General features: G+C 44.4%; 1 protein-coding gene across 2 annotated transcripts in view; it reads right to left on the bottom strand.

Annotated features, from left to right (window-relative positions):
* Positions 1 to 20,753, bottom strand: part of IGSF3 (immunoglobulin superfamily, member 3) — a 137,269-nt gene that overhangs the window by 37,057 nt on the left and 79,459 nt on the right. Inside the window, exons 5-7 of one of the 2 annotated variants that reach the window (XM_006899573.1) lie at positions 19,426 to 19,485; positions 16,491 to 16,892; positions 9,119 to 9,523 (exon numbers count right to left, since the gene is read on the bottom strand). In XM_006899573.1, coding sequence (XP_006899635.1) covers positions 9,119 to 9,523; positions 16,491 to 16,892; positions 19,426 to 19,485 — 867 coding nt within the window. The remainder of the gene's footprint in view (positions 1 to 9,118; positions 9,524 to 16,490; positions 16,893 to 19,425; positions 19,486 to 20,753) is intronic. The other variant, XM_006899574.1, reaches the window with a different exon arrangement.

Below are 20,753 nucleotides of genomic sequence, written 5' to 3' on the forward strand. Positions count from 1 at the left end.
TTTTCCAGCTACTGATCCTTCTTCCCTGTTCCCAACTTTTGCGTTCCAGTCACCCATTATTATCAATGCTTATTGACTGCATGTTTGATCAATTTCTGACTGCTAAAGTTGGTAGAAATCTTCCATTTCCTCCTCTTTGGCTCTAGTTGTTGGTGCAAACATTTGAATGATAGTGAAACAGAATTTATGCTTTAAGAGGCCTACAGGGGGGAGAAAGGGGGAGTCCTCATTCCTCAGTTTAGAGAATTCTTATTTATCAAACACATTTTTATGCAACATTTCCTATGTGCTGAGCACGATGCTAAGTACTGTGCAAATACGTGCTGTGTGCTCCTTACCAAGGCTGTGAAAGAAACAGATGCTACAATTCTTCCCAATTTTATAGAGAAAGAAACTTGTTTTCTGAGAAGATGACACTTAGAAAATCTTCAAGCTCAAACTGCAATCACCTCAGAGACTCAACATTCAGTCAAACAATATTTGTTGTTAGGTGTTGTCAAGGCGATTCTAACTCACAGCAGCCCTCGGGACAAAAGATGGAAACCTTCCCCAGTCTTGTGTTCTTACAATAACACCAGCAAGTATGTGCTCTTTAGGCCAATCAACCGTATGAGATTTTAAAAAGAGCTGCACTTGTCCAGGAATGAAAACATGAAACACAAGGGGGAAGTAGAAAGAGTGCTGTTAACACTGTGAGGATTGTTAAAACAGAAGGTGTATGGATTGTTGAAGGGGAAAGTATCTTGCTCTGTCAATTTCCACCCAAATGCAAATAAAAAGTTTTAAAAAGAGAAAAGAAACTTGCCCAAGGTGACACAGCTATTAAGTGTCATGGGAGGAACAGTGGTGGCAGAGCAGTGTAAGCACTCAACTGTGACCCATTTGAGCCCAGTGGATACTCCGCAGGAGGAAGATGTGGCAGTGTGCTTTCATAAACATTACAGCCCTGGCTGGGTGAAAAGAAAGGTAACAGCCCATAAGGCGATGATCAGCACAGCATCACCAAGACAAGACACAGAGAACAAGCAAAGAACTAATGGGAGGAAGTGGAAAAAAAGGACAACTACACTGTGGGAACGGAAATTAATGTTACAGAATAAAATACGTATGAATAGTTGATTGAAAAATGAATTTGCATCATAAAACTTCACTCAAATCACAATTAGAAAATAAACTGGGAAAAAAAAATTACAGTGTGAAACACTGTATGGAGCAGTTCTAGTCAGCCTACAGGGTCCTACTAAACTGGAATCAACTTCACGGCAGGGGATTTGGTTTGGATTTAAAGTGTCTTCAATCTGAGATTCAGACTCAACACCATCTGGCCCCCAAGTCCTGGCTTTTAACAATCATCTACACACATGTGAAAGGAGGATAATGAAAAGGAAAGAAGGAAGAACTGATGCAGTAGAATTGTGAGGTCAACAAAGAATTGTAACCAGGGTGCTCTTAGAAGTGCTGACAGCAAGACTTCAATTCACTTACTTTGGAAACACCATCAAAAAGGTCACTCACTAGAAAAGGACACTGCTTTTGTAAAGAGACAGTGAAAATGAGGGAAATGTCAATGAGATCAACACAACAGTCACAACAAAGGACTCAAACATACCCAGGGTCATGAAAACAGGAAAGGACAGAGCAATCTTTTATTGCCCTACAGAAGGTCTCAACTTAGGCCTGATACCATCATGCATCTGATTCAGGCCATAGTATTTATGAACATTTCCTATGCATCTGAGAGCTGGACAACAAATAAGGATGAAAAAAGAATTGATGCCTTTGAGCAGTGGTGTTGGAAAAGAGCACTGAACATCCCATGGATGGCCAAAAGGACAAACAGATATGGCTTAGAGAGGGTGCAGCCAGAGTGCTCTTTGGGGGCAAGGATGATGAGGCTTCACCTCATGGACTTCAGGCATGTTGCTAGGAGGGGTTATTCCGATTCCTTGGAGACAGACATTAGGAAGGGTAGAGGGTCGGGGAAGGAGAGGTAGACTCTCCATCAGGTGGACTGGCATGGTGACTACCACAATGGGCTCTAGTCTGTCAGGAAGTGTGATGATGGCACAAGATAGGACAGGGTTTAGATCTGCTGTTCACAGGGTCGCTTTAAGTTGTACTTAACTCGATGGCACTTAGCAACAACAACAACAAGAACAAGGTCTCCACAAATCCCAGCGATGAACAACCACATGGTAACTCTGGGCTGCAGTGGGCACATGGGGTTCTATTGGCCCCTCCTTTCATGTGAACCCCTCCCAGAAATCACACATTAGTCATATCAAAATAAACCTGACATCTCCTCTCTCCCTCCCTCCTTGTCTCTATCCACAATCTTTTCTAACTGAAGTGTCCCACTCCTTCTCCCCTCCACACACCCACAGCTAATCTTTCCCACATCTATACCTCATACCTTACAGGAGCTCTACCACCACACCTATAACCCTTCCACCCTTCTCTGTTCCCAGCCTCCTCCTCCAAAGCCTCCAAGGCAAGACCTGTGGAGCAGCCATATTTGTAGCCTCAGCACTTAGCAGTCATCTGCAGTGTCAGTGCCAAAAAGTTTGCAGAAGGGACGAAGAGGCTATGACAAAGCAAAAGAACAATAGTTTGGAGGAGACAGAAACAGTTTGCAACAGGCAGCATGCATGATAGATGGAGAAAAGACTGAAGTTGTTAACAATTTCATCTTGCTCAAATCCGCAATCAACACCCTTGGGACCAGTGGTCAGGAAATAGAAAGATGAGCCGCACAGGGAAAAACTTGCTGTCAAGGACCTCTCCAGGGTGCTAAAGAGCAACAGTGTCAGTCTCTAGGCTAAGGTCCACCTGATCCAGGCCATGGTCTTTTCAACTGCTTGCTATGCATCTGAGTACTGGGCAATGAATAAGGATGACAGAGAAGAATTGATGCCTTTTGAGTTATCATGCTGGAGAAAAATACTGAACGTATCATGGACTGCCAAGAGAACTAAGAGATCTGTCCTAGAGAAAGTGAAACCAGGTTGCTTCTTGGAGGTAAGAATTTTGAAACTCTATCTCACATACTTTGGGCATGTGGCCAGGATGAGCCAGTCTTTGGTGAAGGACATCACACTTGCAAGAGTGGAGGGTCAGCACAGGAAAGGAAGAGCCTGGATAAAATGAACTGACAGAAACAGTGACAACAGGGTGACATTGGCTGAGGACAGGGCCAGGTTTAGAGCTGTTGTTCATAGGGTCACTATGAGTCTAGTTGGCACATAACAACAACAGCATATACCCTGCCCCTACTTTATGACAGTGACCTTTGATCACTGACTCCAACAGCAGGCATACCTGGGGTCACCATGACAAACAGATGGAGGCACTTGTGCTCATGGTCGCTCTACCTCCGGGAGAGTGCAGACAGAACCACAAGAGAGGAGGAAGAAGCAGCTCAGTTTCTCCCAAATCCTAGTAGAAAGGGTAAGGCAGTCAGTCCACCTGCTGGTCTGACAGGGAGTGCCAGCCTTCACATGCCCTAGACTTACGGAAGTGAAAAAAAGGGAAAAAAAAGTCCTAAGTTCTCCCAACCTGCCAGGTCAGCAGTAAGAAATAGAAAACTGATTTGGCAACATCCAGAGGGTATTAAATATTCATCCTGACTACCCATCAGTGAAATCCCAGCAGAATACAACCTCTGACAAGCCGGCTCTCTACCACCAGAGGCTGTCCTCCCAGAGCTGGTTTATTGCTCTGTCGATTTGAATGTGCAATATTTAATAGCCAGACCAAAAGATGGTTGTAAACATTTGGAAAATGCGTGCTGACATTTCCCTTATTGCTTCTGTATTTAGGAAAATGTGATTGGGTGGGGGGGGTGGGGGGACTGATGCTAAATAATATAAGAAGAAAGCAAAAGCAATGCTTCAAAAACAACAATGGGAAAGAATTAAATGATAAATGAACTGATTAAAAACTAAGAATATAATTTGTTGAACTGGCTTAAAGTCCAACCTAAACATCCCTTGGGGGTCACACTGTGCAATCAATGAATATTAAGACCAAGCTAGACCAACAACAAAATGTAAGTAATGGTATTCCCTGAAGATTTCCTCAGGGAAGTGCGTACAGAGGATAGGAAGCACACATATTGAATGAATAATCAATAATAGATCGACAAAAGTCCACTGTACAAACCAACCAGAGACTTTGATGAATCAAATATCCATGAAGTGTTTGGGGTCAGTAGGCAGCCTAGGTCAGACCTGGATCTAGGTCTGCACAGAGGACATCAGAGCAGGGGAAGGGTGCTGATAAACCAGCTAGTGTGAGTGAGTCAACAGTCTCTGTGCTTCTGTTTAATTCTCTTATCCTATTAAAGGTGTGGGGGACCAGTAAGGACCTTTTCTATGAAAAATGCTGGATAATCCACATTTTGTGAGGTAAGATGTGCAAGAAGACAAGAAAGAAACAAAGAAATCAGTATTGGCTTTGTGCTCTGGGATCCCCAAGCCTTAGAGCCATCTTGTGGCAGAGGTGAGACTAAATAGAGGAGGCTGAAGAGGCACATATTAGACTCTCACACAAATAGCAATCTGTGTGTGTCTCAATGAATGTCCACTTGTGACCTTTCACTTTCAAGATCCTTAGAATTTTCTATAAAGAAAGTTGGAATTGACATGAGGACAATAATGGGGTTGAATTTTTTTATTTTGTTTTTGTTTGATTGATATAAGGGATCAGGTTATTAGGGATGGTGTATCAGAGAAAGAAGAAACAAAAGTTCCACAGAGAATTACTCAGAAGATAAACAAACTATTATCGAGTGAACAGTACAATACAGTAATTATGAGTTTGGACTCTGGAGCCAGATTGCAGGCCCTAATTTGAATACTGGTTCTGCCACTAAGCAATCATTTCTGTCTCAGCGTCCTTGCTGGCAAAATGGGGTGAAACAGTGCCCCCTCATGGTGCTGTACGGATTAACAATTAAGCAATGTAAAACCCCAAACCAAACCTGTTGCCATCACTATCAATTCTGACCCAGTGACCCTACAAGACAGGGTGGAACTCCTCTCTAGGTTTCTAAAGATGGAAATCTTTACAGAAACAACTGGCACAGTGAGTTCAAACTGCTGACCTTTCAGTTAGCAGCCTCATGTTTTAACTACTATGCCACAAGGGCTCCCTGGCATACAGGACAACAATAAAAAAACAACCCACAAAACTGTAAACTCATTGGAATTAGTTTCAACCCATAGCAACCCTCCAACAAGTTTCTGAGATGGTAAATTTAATGGAGGAGACCACCCATCTTTCTCCCGCAGAGCGACTGGTGGATTTGAACCCATGGAGACACACAGCCTCTGGGTTAGCAGTGGAACTTGCTAGAGACTAAGTTAAAAGTCAAGGTCATTGCTGTGGGATCGGATATACCATTGCTGACCCTCCTGGGGATTTTCAGAGGTTGTACATGACACAGGGGACTGCTCATCTCGGTCCTGTGGAGCCGTTGTTGGACCTGACCCTGCAGAGGTGTGGCCTCTGAGTTAACAGCACAGCATCTGATGGACCACGGCAGCACTCAGTAGATACAAGTGGTGTTGCTGTCGCTACTTCCACTAGTGCGCTGAGACCTTGCTGAGTGCCCTCCACGTCCGTGTCTACAAAGAGAAGCCGCTTCTTTAAGTGAGGCTGTGAACTGAATGCAGAAAGCTAATTTCTGATCATACGGCCTTAAAAAAGGTCACAATCTCCCTTTCGTTTACTCTAACAGATTTTTAATCAGTCCTTGTTCAAATTCTAGCCCCTTCCCTCACTATTTGACCTCAGCAAGTTCAAATCTCTCTGAGCCTCAGTTTTCCCATTTATAAAATGGGCAGCAATCCTTCCCCCCAGGGTATCTTCATTGAGTGACCAGCACAACCTTTGCACACAGTCAGCCCTCAACAGATGCACTTTTCTACTTCTACGTCCCCCAAATAAGAGAATCAGAGTGCAGATGGAAAAAAAAAAAAGTCAAAACAAGCACAAATCTCTCAGGAAAATATTAAGTGCTAAATACATAAATATTTAATAAAGGAGAGGCAGTAACACTTAAGGGGATGCACTCTAGCTGGTGCTGGTGTCTCAGCCACTCCCCAGGAGGCACACTCTGCCTGGAGGCCTCGCCCCAAGCGCTGGGGAAGTGCACTGTGCTGGCCCTTTCAGGAGAGGCCTCCTAACAGCCAGGGACAGCGCCTCTCCTAACTCTCCTGTGCTAAGAACTGGTAGTTCCTCTCACTTTACCATCAAACTACAAACAGAAACACCTCATCTCAGGCCACACAGGGTAGCATCTTGGGTCTCCTATCTCCCCAGGTCATGTTTCTAGACAGGAGGGAACACTATGGAGCAGTGGCGGAAAGCGGAGGTACAGACATCAGAGACTCAGCCTCCAACTGCGGCTCAAATCTCAGCTTTCCACTTAACTGGTTTGCCTCAGTTAAGGTTCCTAAACCACTTTATGCCTTGTTTTCCTCATTAGCAAAATAAGGATATGAATTCTAAATCATTAGATTATTGCATGACTTTAAACAGAAACAGGTGAACAACTAAGAACAAAGGTGAGTATTCAAGATCTACTGAAAGTATTTTTGCCCTTATCTCTGCTGGGAACACTACAAATCAACCAGATCCTAAAAATCCAGATCCCTGAGTGAACTAATTCTTTATTCATCCACTAGATTTTCCAGTCTTGGTTTCTAAATAGCAACAGAAACCAGCAGAGATGAGAAACCTCCTAAAAAAGGCAATGTCAGACAAAGTCTTGGAGTGTTCCGCCTTCTATGGCTGCAAACCCAAGTGATGGCGTTGCAGTTCAGAACGCTGACCGTGAGGGCCAGAGGAGGCAACAAAAAGGTTCAATTACGACCATTATGTTCCACTCAATGAGGCAGGCAAGTGGGTACCTCAGCATTTTCCACAACAAGGGTTCACATAAAATGGGGTCTCTGCTTAACCCTCAATTAACCTGAAAATCCACTTAAGCAGAACAGTCTCTTCCCTGAGCATCCTGTCAGCCCAGGTTTGGGCTCTAATTGGCCAAGGAGCACACTGATCATTGACACTCACAGCTCTTCTATCCCCAATTCTGGTCCAGAACACAGCTCTGTGTGTGTGTGTGTGGGGGGGGGCGGGGGAGGATGTCACAAGAGGTGAAGGCTAAACTCAGAAACTGTAGTTATTTAACCTCACGTTGCCGAAAGGAATACTGAAGGCATCCTGAGGTGGTCACAGAAACAAAGTTAGGCACTAACCAGGGCTCCTATTAGGTAGAAATCCTTTTGGCAAAATGTTCAAACTATCTTTGCAAAGTGGGTGGGTCACAAAGTCAGGAAGGAGTCCACAAAAAACCCACTTTCTGTCCCACCCCCCTTCTTCATTGTGCCATGCTTCCTCTCTGGGCACCAAGAGGCTAAGTCTGTCAAAGCAGCCGGCAATGCACTCTTGATAGTCTATAACAGAAAAATGGAGCCAAAGATAAGCCACTGGAGCCTTCTGCAAATGTTCTCACCTTCATCAGGCATTTCCCTGAGTACAGGTGAGTGGTGGAGGACGTGCTGCCCTCACAGTCTTCCCCGTGCCTGTCCCGTATCTCCTGAGTAGTTGAGTGCGTGGTGAGTTTACTCTAGGCCACAGATTGTGGATTCCCTCCTTGTATTCTGCCCACATACAGTTGAAAGGAGGCATGATAGTCATTCGAGCTATTATAAGGAGCCTCATGATGCAGCGCGTTACCTGCTGGGCTGCTCACCAAAAGGTGGGGAAACCCTACTGAGGCTTCAGATCAACTCAAAACAGAGGATTTGGCTTGTCTTTAGGGCAATTATGAAATTTAAATGAAGTAACTGATCTTCAGCACTAGTGAACAGCAGATGTTCCTGAGCGCCTAGTCCTGCCTCTCTCTGAGTTCCCTTGTCTGTAAATGTGGAACAATAACTGTTATGAAGTTTATAGGCAATGAGGTTAAGTAAAGGGAAACTGGCTAGACAGTTTATAAATATCAATTCAATGTCGCAACATTAGCACGCACACTATCCACACACAAGCCGCAGGAGTGTTCTAGAGTAAAGAAGTCTCAACTAAACAGGCAATGTGAAATCCCAGATTGGATCCTGATTTAAAAGAAGAAAAAAAACCAAAACAAAACCCAGTAAATGACAGTACTGGGAAAACAAAGGTAACAGTGTTGTGTTACTGCTGAACTCCATGGGTTTCAGAGAAGCGAATGCTGGGGTTTTCAAGGCAGTGGCCTTTCAGAATCACATCTCTGCCCTGTCTGCCAAGATACCACTGGGGACATTTCAACTGCCAATCTGTCCGCTAGAACCTGAGAACTCAGTCATTAACACTCTTGATATCACTAACAGAACCACAATAATGCTGAATTACCAGAGGAAGATAATACTGTGCTACACAGGAGAACAACCTTGTTCTTAGGAGCTGCTCAGCCTCCTGTCATCGAAGCAAGCCCAACTGACCATAACCCCATACTGTGGAGTAGGACTGCACCCTCCAGCTTCCAAGGCTTTTCACTCTTTACAGAAGCAGATGCCACATCTTTCTCTCATGAACCAACTGGCGGGTTTGAGCTGCCGATCTTCAGTGTTAGTAGCTGAACATTTATCCACTGAGCCACCAGGGCTCCTTGTAAGAAACACAAGCCAAAGTCTCTAAGGAGCCGTGGTGACGTGGTGTGTTGGTGGAAGGCTGGTGGAAGGAAACAAGCAGTCACAGCAAGGGACAAAGACATGCAGTCTTCTCTTGTAAAGATATGCAGTCTGGGGAACATGGCAGGAAGTTGCTATGGGCTGGAATCAAATCAACAGCAGTGGGTTTGGTTTTCTGGTCACTGCTCACTGTGCTTTAGTCTCTAAAGATCCAACAAGAACAAAGTGTACACAAAGTGGGAAAATAAGTGTGGTAAGATGTTAACAAATAGTCATGAAAGAAAGGAAATAAAGGTTTCTGAGCATGACTGCAATGTTCTACAGACTTAAAATGTCTCAAAATAAGGACTGCAGTAGTTCAATGCATGTGTTTTATCCACCAATAGAAGCCCCTGGGGGCGCAGACCCTGCAGAGGGCAGCCAAGCGCCGCTGCCCTACTCACCTGGCTGCAGCACCCTGATCTCCAGCAGGTTGGAGGTCCTCTCCGCTAGCCGCGTCCACGTGTTGTTGTAGTTCTTCCGCCACAGCTCCGCCACACACTGGTACTTGCCCGCCTCCGTGTCACTGGCCCGGCTGATGCTCAGGCGCACGTTGTTGCTGGACTCGGCCTTCTCGATGGCTGTTCGGGTTCGGAAGGTGGAGGATCTGTCCCCCCACTGGACTCCTCCATCCCTGGTGAAGGTCACCAGGTCATGGAACTCAACGGTGCCCACTGGCTGGAAGCGCCACGTCACCGACACAGGGACCCGGGCCGGGTAATGAGGCTTGATGATGCACTGCAAGTCAAAGGACTCGCTGTAGGTGACCCCCGGCGTGCGCGAGATGGCTGTGACCGCAAAGCCCGTTTCTGGAAAGAGAAGAGGGAAAGTCAAGTCAGAGGACCCCCTTGGCCTTCCCAGGGCAGTGTGATGTCGGTGATGGGCTGTTGACTAAACAGGAGCAGGAAAAAGGCTAGCAGGCTTCTCTTTACAGCCGTTTGTTTGGATACATGGGGACCTCTGAGTGGTACAAAAAGTGAAGTGTTCAACTACTAATTGAAAGGTTGGTGGACTGAACCGACCCAGAGGTGCTGTGAGTGAAAGGCCTGGTGATCTGCCTCTGAAAGGAAACAGCCTTGAACCCTATGATGCAGGCTGCTCTGCATACACGGAGCCACCATGAGCACAAATGGACTTGACAGCAACGAGTTTTTGATACATGGGCCAACAGTATATTAAGGATCACACTGAGGCACAAATCCAGCAGTTTACAAGATCCCACAGAAAGAGGCTAAGAGCGATTCTCTTTAAAGCAGCTCCAGCATAAACCCTTCAGAACAAGACTTATGGTAAAGACTTTGGTAATAGCGTGGATGTGAGCCTAATTCTCCCCTGGAATTAGATAATACCACTTTTCAGAGACTGAGACTGGGTCTATATTAGAAATCTTGAGGTTCTATGCTACTTCTTGTTGTTATGTGTCACTTACAACTCATAGTGACCTGATGTACAATGGCCCTAAACACTGCTCTATCCCTTGCCAATCTTACTGTCTCCAATACGGCTATCCCCATCACCCCAGTCACTGAATTAATCCATCTCTTCAAGGGTCTTCCTCTCCTGTGCTGTCCCTCCACCCTCCCAAGTATGACATCCCTCTCTAAGGACTGATTCTGCCTTGCAACATGTCTAAAATATGTCAGACGGAGCTTCCAATCCTTGCCTGCAAGGCTTCACTCTCTCCAGGATGAACTTGTTTGTTCTCCTAGCAGTTAGGAGTTAAACAGCCCAAAGTCAATTTGTTTTCAGTGAGCCAAGTGGACACACACCCCTGCCATCCTCTCTTGGATCCTGAGTGCATATGGGCCAGAGAAGAGGAAGGCAGACCAAGGAGGCTGCTGTGAGATTCTTAGGGCTGGGAAACTCTGGCTTGCTCTTCAGTCCTCTCCCACATATTTCACAGGAAATGCAGAGAAAGAGAGGCAATGAGGGCCCCAGCAGGAGAGCCTCAGATTTAGTAGGTAGTAACCACAAGTGTGAGGGGATAAACAGTGGCTATTTGCTTTGATCCTAACTCCTGGAGAAAACCCACGTGAGTCAGAGGGAATTCTCACAGCCGTCAAGTCAGAACCAGCTCACAGTTGACCTTCCATTGGGTTTTGAAGGGTATAAATTGCATTGAAAATATTGCTCATCTTTCTCTCAAGAAGCAGCTCGTGGATTCAAATCACCAGAGAGGCATGGGCCTTGGGCTAGCAGTGCAAGTTCCTATGCACTAAGCCACGAGAGCTCCCTAGAGTGGGAATAAAATTCCAAAACCCAAAGGTCCTCAGTCTCAGTCCTCAGTAGGCTCTTAACTATTCCTCATTGACCTGGCAATGTCACTAATCCCTAACTGATCTCTCAAGAATTCTTTCAGTCTTAAAAGACCACTTAGTACTAACACATTGCTTATAATCAGAAAATAAATATCAGCCTGTATTTACTGAGTACTAGTCAGAAAATGTAAAGCGAATAACTCGCTCAGCATTTCTCAAGCTGAAGGATATGAAGAACAAACTCAAGTCTTGAGGTATAATACTGAAGGATGCTATGGGCACAATCTTGAATGATCCAGGAAGCATCAAAAGAAGATGGAAGGAATACACAGAATTGTACCAAAAAGAATTGGCTGACATGGAAAAATTTCAGCAAGTACCATATGAACAAGAGCCAATGGTGATGAAAGATGAAGTTCAAGCAGCACTGAAGGCATTGGCAAAAAAAATAGGGCCCCAGGAATTGATAGAATACCAACTGATATGTTGGAACAAACAGATGCAGTCCTGGGTGTGCTCACCAGCTTATGCCAGGAAATCTGGAGGACAGCTACCTGGCCAACAGACTGGAAGAGATTAATTGTCCCCATTCCCAAAAAAAGGTAATCCAATAGAACGTGGAAACTATCAGACAATATTAATACCTCATGCAAGCAAAATATTGTTGAAGATCATTAAAAAGCAGCTTGAACAGTAGTATATTGACAGGGAGCTGCCAGAAGTACAAATTGATTTTAGAAGAGGCTGCGTTATCAGGGATGTCACTGCTGAAAGCAGAGAATACCAGATGAACGTATATTTGTGTTCTATTGACTATGCAAAGGTATTTGACTGTATGGATCATAACAGCTTACGGCTCACAATGAGCAGAATGGGAATCTCAGAACACTAATTGTGCTTATATGACATTTGCACTTAGACCAAGAAGCTGTCATGCAAACAGAGCATGAGAACACTGCTTGGTTTAAATCAGGAAAGGTGTGCATCACAGTTGTATCCTTTTTCCATACCTATTCAATCTGTATGCTGAGCAAATAATTCACAAAGCCAGACTCTATGAAAAGGAAAGGTGGCATCAGGATTGGAGGAAGACTCATCAAGAAGATGTGTTATGCTGATGTCACAACTCTGCTTGCTGAAAGTGAGGAGAACATGAAACACTTACTGCAGAATGAACATCAAGGACTATAGCCCTCAGTATGCAGTACATCTCAACATCAAGAAGACAAAGATTCTCACCAGAGGCCCAACAGTCGACTTTATGATAGATGAAGAAAAGATTAAAGTTGTTAATGATTTCGTCTTGCCAGCAGTCAGGAAACCAGGAGATGTACTACATTAGGCAAGCTTGCTGTCAAGGATCTCTCCAAAAAACTGGAGAGCAAGGATATCAATTTGAGGACTAAGGTGTGCCCGATTCAGACCATGGTCTTCTCTATCACCTGCTACACATCAGAAAGATGGAGAATGAGTAAGGAGGACAGAAAAAGAATTGATGACTTTGAGTTGTGGTACTGGAGAAGAGTACTAGATATCCCCTTGACTGCCAAAAGACAATTATGTCCTGAAAAGGGTGTGCCCAGAGTGTTCCTTCCTACTTTGGACATGCAGCTTGGTGAGGGTATTCCTTGGAAAGGGACATCATGCTTGGAAAAATGGAGGGTCAGTGAAGGACAAGAAGACCTCCAATGAGATGGGCTAACACTGTGACTTCAGCAATGGGCTCTAGTGTCTCAGAGATGATGAGGATGGCACAGGATAGGGCAGATTTCAGGCTGGCTGATCATAGAGGAGTCGCTATTTGTACTTCATGGAACCTAACAACAAAAATAGATATATCCAGTGGTGAAAGGCTGCACTGCAATCCCAAAGACACTGGTCTAAATCTACCAGCTGCTCCAGAGGAGAGTGATGGGCAATCTCCTCCTGTAAAATTTATTGCCTCTGAAAACTCACTAGACGTCTAGTTAACTGAGGGTCAGTTCTGACTTGATGTACCTAACAACAATAACAGCAACAACAACAAACATACAAACAATAACTTACATGCCTGGTGTAACTTATAGGCATGGTGTCAACTGCTTGATTTCACTACACTTCATTCAATTGTCAAAACAACCTGTTAGACAGATGTGTTTAGCAGCAATACTCACTTCCCTTCACCTTATGTAACACATGGAAAAACTGATGCACAGAGAATTTAAATCAACTGCTCTGTACCAAACTGCTAGCAAATGGCAGGGTCAGGCTTTAAACACACACAGGACTAATTCCAAAGCATATCTTTAACACGGAATTTATTATATTGCCCTGCCATGAGGATAAGGCAGTTGTTATGGATACAGATTCTGGAAAGAGCTTCCCATATACTTAATTGTTGTATTACAGTGTGCAATTTATTTCTCTGAGCCTCAGTATTTCTATCTGTTGAACAGGTTTTTACAAAGACTAAATGAATTAATCCATCAAACAGGGCAGTACCAGGAACTACAGAGTATATTTTCTTAAATATACAATTTGTTAAAGAAAATAAACTTAAAGCAAAGTATTTTAAACTCTTTGGCTAATACATTAAGCTTTATCCAGAAAGGCAGACCAACAAAAAGTAGGCATAATCTCCTGAAAACTCCGGGACTATCAGCTTGAATTTAATAAATGATTTTTATATATCCATTACTCTAGCGTTGGGGTGCATAGGAAACTACACTGCTAATCCAAAGATTGTGCCTCACTGATGGTTCACATTTACCCACAGCTCTAGGGGAGAAAGATGGGAAATCTCTTCCTGTGAGATGTACAGACTGAGGAACCAAGTAGAGGGTCAGCTATGAATAGGTTCTGACTCTACGGCAATGAACAAAAGAATCTCTCTCTCTCTGTGCGTGTGTGTGTGTGTGTGTGTTTATGTCTGACACATTAAGTTGCTGTGATGGTCACCCATGTATCAAGACCATCAAAAGAGCATCATGAATTTACCTCTGGGTGTGTGTGGTGTGTGCTGAAGGTCAGCACGGGTCCTAGTGAGCCAGACCTGGTCTCACATCCCTGGCCAACACTGTACAGGACCAGAGAGCTTCTCAGAGCTCATGATCATGCTCAAGCCTGACACAGGCCCTCTCCATGGTCACACGAGGCACCCAGCAGCACCGCTGCCTGACTAAGGAAACAGAACGGCCCTCGTGTATCAAGAGCCCTTTCTCACCTATTATATCAATTGGTCACTTTGTCACTGTCACCTCCTGGCTAGAGGATTTGTACCTAGTTGGGTACAAATTTGGTGTGACTATTTAGAATGAAAAGGCCACTTTCTTTGGGCTGCTCTCACTCTTTGCTCTCCCAACCCTATTAGGCCTCCCTGATAGGGCTGATAGAAAGAGGATTGATGCCTTTGAGCTGTGGTGCTGGAGACGAGTGTTGAATATACCATGGTCTGCTAGGAGAACAAACAGGTTCATCCTGGAGAGGGTGAAGCCCTGGAGTCAAGGATTCTGAAGCTTCGTCTGACATACTTTGTGCATGTTGCAAGGAGGGACTGGTCCTTGGAAAGGGACATCATGTTTGGCAGAGTGCAGGGGAAGCGAAGGAGAGGAAGACCTTTGGTGAGATGGGATTGATTCTGTGACTGGAGCGGTGGGAATAAGTGCGTTTGAGATGGCTAGGTTGGCACAGGATAGAACAGCATTTAGAGCTCTTGTATATAGGGTCGCTATGAGTCGCAAGCGACTCGATGGCACATAACAACAACAACAACAACAAGCACCCCAGGGATGGAAATAGGGCAGGGCTAGGATCCAGGCTCTTGGGAGAGTGGATTTTTTAAAACAAGTGGGGAAATGTTACACAGGAAAACTTCTAGAGAAATTAATTCTGACTGACTCTTCCTAGCTTCACAGAATGGAAGAAAAACTACCACCAAAGGACACCAGAACTTTGGTCACAAGCTCCATATAAATAGGCCCACTTTGGTGCTGAGTACAGTTACAGGGATTCAGCTTATCAGGAAACTTAATCACTGGGAAAAGTTTCCAGAGACAGAAATCAGAACCATGATTTCTGCACAAGGCAGGTCAATCTTTGAGATTATGCTTTTAGAAAGTATATGTAAGTCTAATCTCAAAGGGAGAAGAAAAGAGATGCCTTGTCTCTGGCAAAGGTCTTTGGGCTGCCATCTTTACTGGGGGGCTCTAACAGACACCTGTTAGAGGAAGGAGGTTCCACACGCCCAGGAAGCCGCAATCTCCTGATTGACATGAAAACCTAACATGACAAGCTATTTTCCAAGCAAAGCAGAAGGCTGGTCTTTTAAAATTTAATATACTGATAATATTAGGCAGATAAATGTTGATAGAAGCTTCTTTAACTGCTCCTGAGAGGCAAATGTGATATGCTACGGTTTCAGCAAATCTCAAAGTATCTTTTAATTTCATATGATAAAGAAATGATGCTGTTAAGTAGAAGCTCTATAGAAGAGGAGGTAAGAATATAGGCTCTCTAAGTAGAAGGTATTTATTAAGTTGGAGGAAGGACATAATATATAGTATGGGGTTGGTCTCATAATATTATTAAGTAATTAATTAATTGCAATCAATGTTATAAAATAAAATGTGTATAAGTGATTAAATAAAAATCCAGTATGATTTGTTCACTCAAATCACAAGAAAATAATTAAAAAAAAATACGAGAGAGTGCTAGTTTCTAGTGTTCAGATTAAAAGTTTTGTTTAAAAACTGGAGCCTCATACAAATTATTTAACCTAAGCTGTAGTTTCTTTGTAACATACAAGTATGTCAGTCTTGGCTAGGCAAGGATTCAGTAGGACAATTATGCTTAAGGGCTTTAACTCAGGCAGAGTAAGTGCCTTATAAAGGGCGCTTGTGATTTTCCGCCCTCCGCTGCCCTGTGTGGAACTCCCTCAGATGGGCTGGGCTCTGGGAAGAGACCTAGAGGGCAGGAAGAGCGAGGACCTGTGGCACTTAGCCCTTCTCTTCCAAACCACAGTTTGGACACAGAGCGCAGACCTCAGAGACCAGGGACACCACTCCTGTTGTGTGGCCTTACTCACCTGTCTCTCCCCTGCGAGGTGATACCAAGACTATGGTGACCCCAGGTGCGTCAGAGCAAAACTGTGCTCCACGGGGGTTTTAGGAGTTTTGGGAAACAGATCTTCAGCCCTTTCTTCTGAGGTGTGTCAGGATGAATCTGAACCTCTAAACTCCCAGTTAGCAGCCAAGCACGAACTCACTGCCCACTCAGGGACTCCGCTTCTCTGGCTATAATGCTTGACTTTCCGCCCTCCCAGTGTAGGAGTGGAAACAACTTAAGAGTTCTTTGCTAGTCCTCAATGTCCCACCAACCACAGCTCATTAATGCTATACGTTCTTTCACAAAATCTCTTCAATTAAACCCTCTGGCATATGCCATCTGTTTTTTACCAGAACTTTGACTAATAAATGATAGGGTGAAGTTCTTGACGTGGCAGTCTCCACCATGGTCTCACCAAGAGCATGTGGACACTTACCGAGGGCTGTGATAGAGATGGGTGTGCTGGCCCGGCGCTCCCCGACTATCTGCCACTCGCCGTCCACTGCCCGCACCCACTCGGTCACGTGGCACTCATACTGGCCCTCGTCCTCTTTCCTGCTGTTGAAGATACCCAAGCTGAACGAGTTGGGCTGCACTTGCTCCATCTGGACACCCCCAAAGCTGCTTCGCTCCCAATAGGACGCTCCTGGCTGCACGGTGCCATCTCGGTCCAGCCACATGATGTTGCTGCGGCGGTTCTGCCGGTCCACGAGCTGCCAGATGACAGAGAAACGGCCCTGCTGCTTGCCTGCCGTGCGGATGCTGCAAGAGAAGTGCAGGTTCTCCCCTTCCAGGATGACGCTGGAGTTGCTGGCCACCTCCACGGAGATGCTGCTCTCTGGGGAGAGAAAGTGACAAGGTGGGGGCTTTATGGTCTCCATGATGCCCTTCCCACAGACATACCAGGAAGATGAGGCAAAGTTAATCACATTCAGATACTAAGAACCTCAGAGAATAAAAGCATCTCGCGCTTGATGCTGCAAGCCCTGGTGGCTCTGGGCTCTGCTCCGTGCAATCTGGATCTGCTCCTCGAGGAAGGCCTTTGCTGCCTGCACAGGATTGGGTCAGAACCAAATTCTAAGACCTGAGGCTGAATCAGACCAAAGAAACACAACACAACATTTCAGGTCATAAAACAGTCCATCAGCTTAAACCTACTGGACTGGAGGTTAGGACTTTCCCCTTTCCACTTTTAGTAAGTTGAACAATACTAGAATTCTACTTCACTTTGACCTTCCCACCATCCAATGCCCTAGCACTCAAAGAGGAGCTGCATCTGTGATGTGCCATTTGGTTTCTCCAGGGCAATATCAGGAAGTAGAAGCAAATAATGGGAAGTGCTTAGAAGATCAAGTATGCTTGAATATGGACAATAATGGAGCCCAGATGGTATAGCTTAGCAGAGTGCATGGGGAGAGAGCTTTTATACGTTCATTAACACACAGGAATAAACTGAGGCCAGTGCCTGCCTCTCTGTCCCCCATTCAAATGCTTGTCCACAGTCAATGCCTGGGGTCCTGCTCTCAACTTGAAACGTTCTGCCAATAAAGGTACAGAGTACTACCACCTTCACTGTCTCCATCTAGTTTTTGCCTTTCACAAGTTAAATGAACTTAATAAAATTATTTAAATCACACATGCTACAATTTTTCCTCTGTTAGATGGGAAGTATGCTATATAAGCTGGGAAGGTTTTAAAAGATTAAAAAGTGAGTAAGACAATGTATCTAGATCACCTGTTGTTGTGTGCCTTTGAGTCAGAACTGACCCACAGCTGACCTTCCAGTGGATTTTCAAAGGCAGTTAGTTGCATGGAAGGAGACTGCTCATCCTTCTCCCTTGGTGCAGTTGGTGGATTCGAACCACGTGCCTTCAGGACTGCAGTGCAGTTTCTTACCATTAGGCCACTAGCTTATGTGTATTTTCAAAAAAGATTGCTATTATCATTACCTTTAAATAGCTATTGTGTTTTTAAAAATAAAACTGGCACTCTGATCTATCTTTACACACATATTACTTTGTATTGCTATCTTTATTAAGCTCAAAAAGTCCCTAAGTCACACAGAACTACAACTACTCTGGCTCCGATCTTTAGGGTAACACCCACATGAAACACAGAGAACAATTTTAAACCAATCAGTTAAATCAAACTGCAGCTGCAGAGGCATAGCTGTCACTGAGAGAAAGCACACACATACATACAGCGATGTGCCGGAATCAATCTGCTCTCCCCTGGATTCCCCCACGGGCAGAAACAGACAAAGATGTGCACAGAGCCCTAGCACGTGGCGCTTGTTAGAGTTGAGTATGCCTTATACGCTGTATTTGCTTGTCTCAAGTAAAGAAAAAGCCTGGATAAGGTGAGAAACAGCCATTTTCCCAGATGGCAACCTCCCAGGAATCATATCAAGACAGCTGGAGGCTCCTGATTAATTACAGGTAGGTAGACTTGGTTTCTAGGCCTAAGTCTACTACCTCCTAACCCTGCAATTCTGGGTTCTTACTTACCAGACCCAAGTGCAATACTGGGCAAAAGGAGATACTAATAATTCCTACACTAGGAGGATGAGATGAGGTAATTATTTTTCATTCATCATCATTAATAATAAGAATCATAATCCCCTTTCAATTATAGACTCATCCCCTTTGATCAATTCCGAAGGCAAGATTATTGTCAACTTTAGCATCAAGAGAGAAAATCCCTTTGCTTGCCTTAAGTAAGCAAAGAATGACATACAGGACATCACCCTCACTCTCTCCTGTCACCCCAAACAACCCTTATATAAGCTCTAGCTTGTTAAATATGAGGGCTGCTGTGCAGGGCTCTGCCGCTCAGGCCAGCCTGGAGAAACCACACAGAGTATGGACTTCTGAGAAGAAAAGCTGTTTCTGCAGCCCTGGCAAAAGCAAGCACAGATCTGGTCCTGCCTTGCCCATTAAGACTATTTATAAGGGTTCTCAGGCCTCGGAAAAGGCAACTGACAATTTAAAACTATCTGGATTAAGGGAAAAGTAGGACAGAATTAATGAGAACCTGAGTACATGTTTGCAAATGAAATTTCAAATCAGGAGGCTGCTGGTGTAGCATAGGCTAAGCGCAGAGCAGTGGGTTTGGAGTTAGAAGCAATGATTCTAATGCAATGCAAGCTCAACACTAACTGAATAATCAGCTCGGTCACCTCCCTGCACAATGCTCTGGCTCCTTCACTCAGAGTGGACAGACCACTGGCCTCTACAGGGATCTGAGGAGTAGAGACAGAAAAGATGATATATGCAAAAGCACTTTGGGCTCTCAGAAGGAAAAGCGCCATTAAAAGTCAAGGAATTAGCATCATTATCGATGTGATTATTGTTGTTCTTTGGTAGACTTACCCAAGTGGCCTTGGGGCAGGATCTGGTGGTGCTGAGGGACTTTAACTACCCAGTTATCTGCTGGAAAAGCAATACAGCATGGCCACAGATCATCAAACACGTTCGTGGAAGGGGTGGGGGGAAATCTCTTAATACAAAAGGGATAAAGTAAATATTGTGGCTGCCCTTCACTGTTCCTTATAAAACAATGAGGAATTAGTTGCAGATGTAAAAGTAGAGAGGTGGTGGTTAAGGCAGGCAAAGACTGACAGTAAAGTAATAAGGAGAGTGGGAATTCAAGTCTATGACTTCAATTCTACAAACATCCAGCAAGCACCTACTATATGCAAAGCACCATGCTAGGCAATGCAGGGTCAGAGCCCAAGTACAAAGAGATTACAAGACAACTACTCATCTGTTATCTGTTGTCTTTTTTTAAAAAAAAAAATAAGATAAAATAAAAAAGCATGACAGAAAATATTCCTGTTCATGAGAAAAGGATAAAGTGGCAAAGTCTCTATGTCTGTTTTTTTGTCTTCACACCTAAAGAGAAATACTGTTTAATTGTGAAAGTGTAAATAAAAATGTAAAGGAAGTCATCATAAGGCTAAGAGGAAGACAGTTTGAGCAGTTGAGAAGAAGTTAAAGGTTAGTTCATCATCGTATTTGAAATAAGGGCATTACAAGCTTTTATTCCTCTCTTTACTGAAAACAGAACTATCAGAGACGTGGCTATAAGAACATTCTGATACCATGGATGGTTAAACACAGCATGAGCACACAGGCGGTCCCTGCAAGTGCCCGGTAATGGGAGTTTCCCACCTAGACTGGACAGCTCAAGTGGGGGCCAAGGATCCCCAAGTAGCCCCAGAAACTCACTAAACTTGATACTCTCTGTTCCAGGAAGACTTGAGAAGCTTTTAAAACCATTCTTTAAATAGGGAAGACAATTAGGGAAATGCCAACCCTTTTCAACCCCAAAACCCAGCTAGCAACTCTTTCTAAAGAATATTCTCTACAATTTAAAAATCACCCCTTAAATGACTGGTTCTCCTTAGCTGAGATTTCAACGTAGGAATCTACCCACTATTCCTGAGATTTCATTCCCGCCCAGGAGCACACTGCTTTCCTGGATTCCTGGTTTTCCTCTATGCTGAGCTGAAGCACAAATGGACTGAGACCCAGACACACCCCTGAACCTCTCCACTTAACTAGGGGGTGAGAGAGTAGATGCTGGATTGATTTAACCTTTGAGTTGTACCTGCATCTCACCTTAACACTGACCTACTCTTCTCTGTCTCCACTCCCCTCCCATGGGGCTTGTTGCTGAACCAGGAACTAGGAGGAGC

This window comes from Elephantulus edwardii, unplaced genomic scaffold (assembly GCF_000299155.1).
Source record: "Elephantulus edwardii isolate Elephantulus edwardi_28Jun2011 unplaced genomic scaffold, EleEdw1.0 scaffold00262, whole genome shotgun sequence".
NCBI lineage: Eukaryota > Metazoa > Chordata > Mammalia > Macroscelidea > Macroscelididae > Elephantulus > Elephantulus edwardii.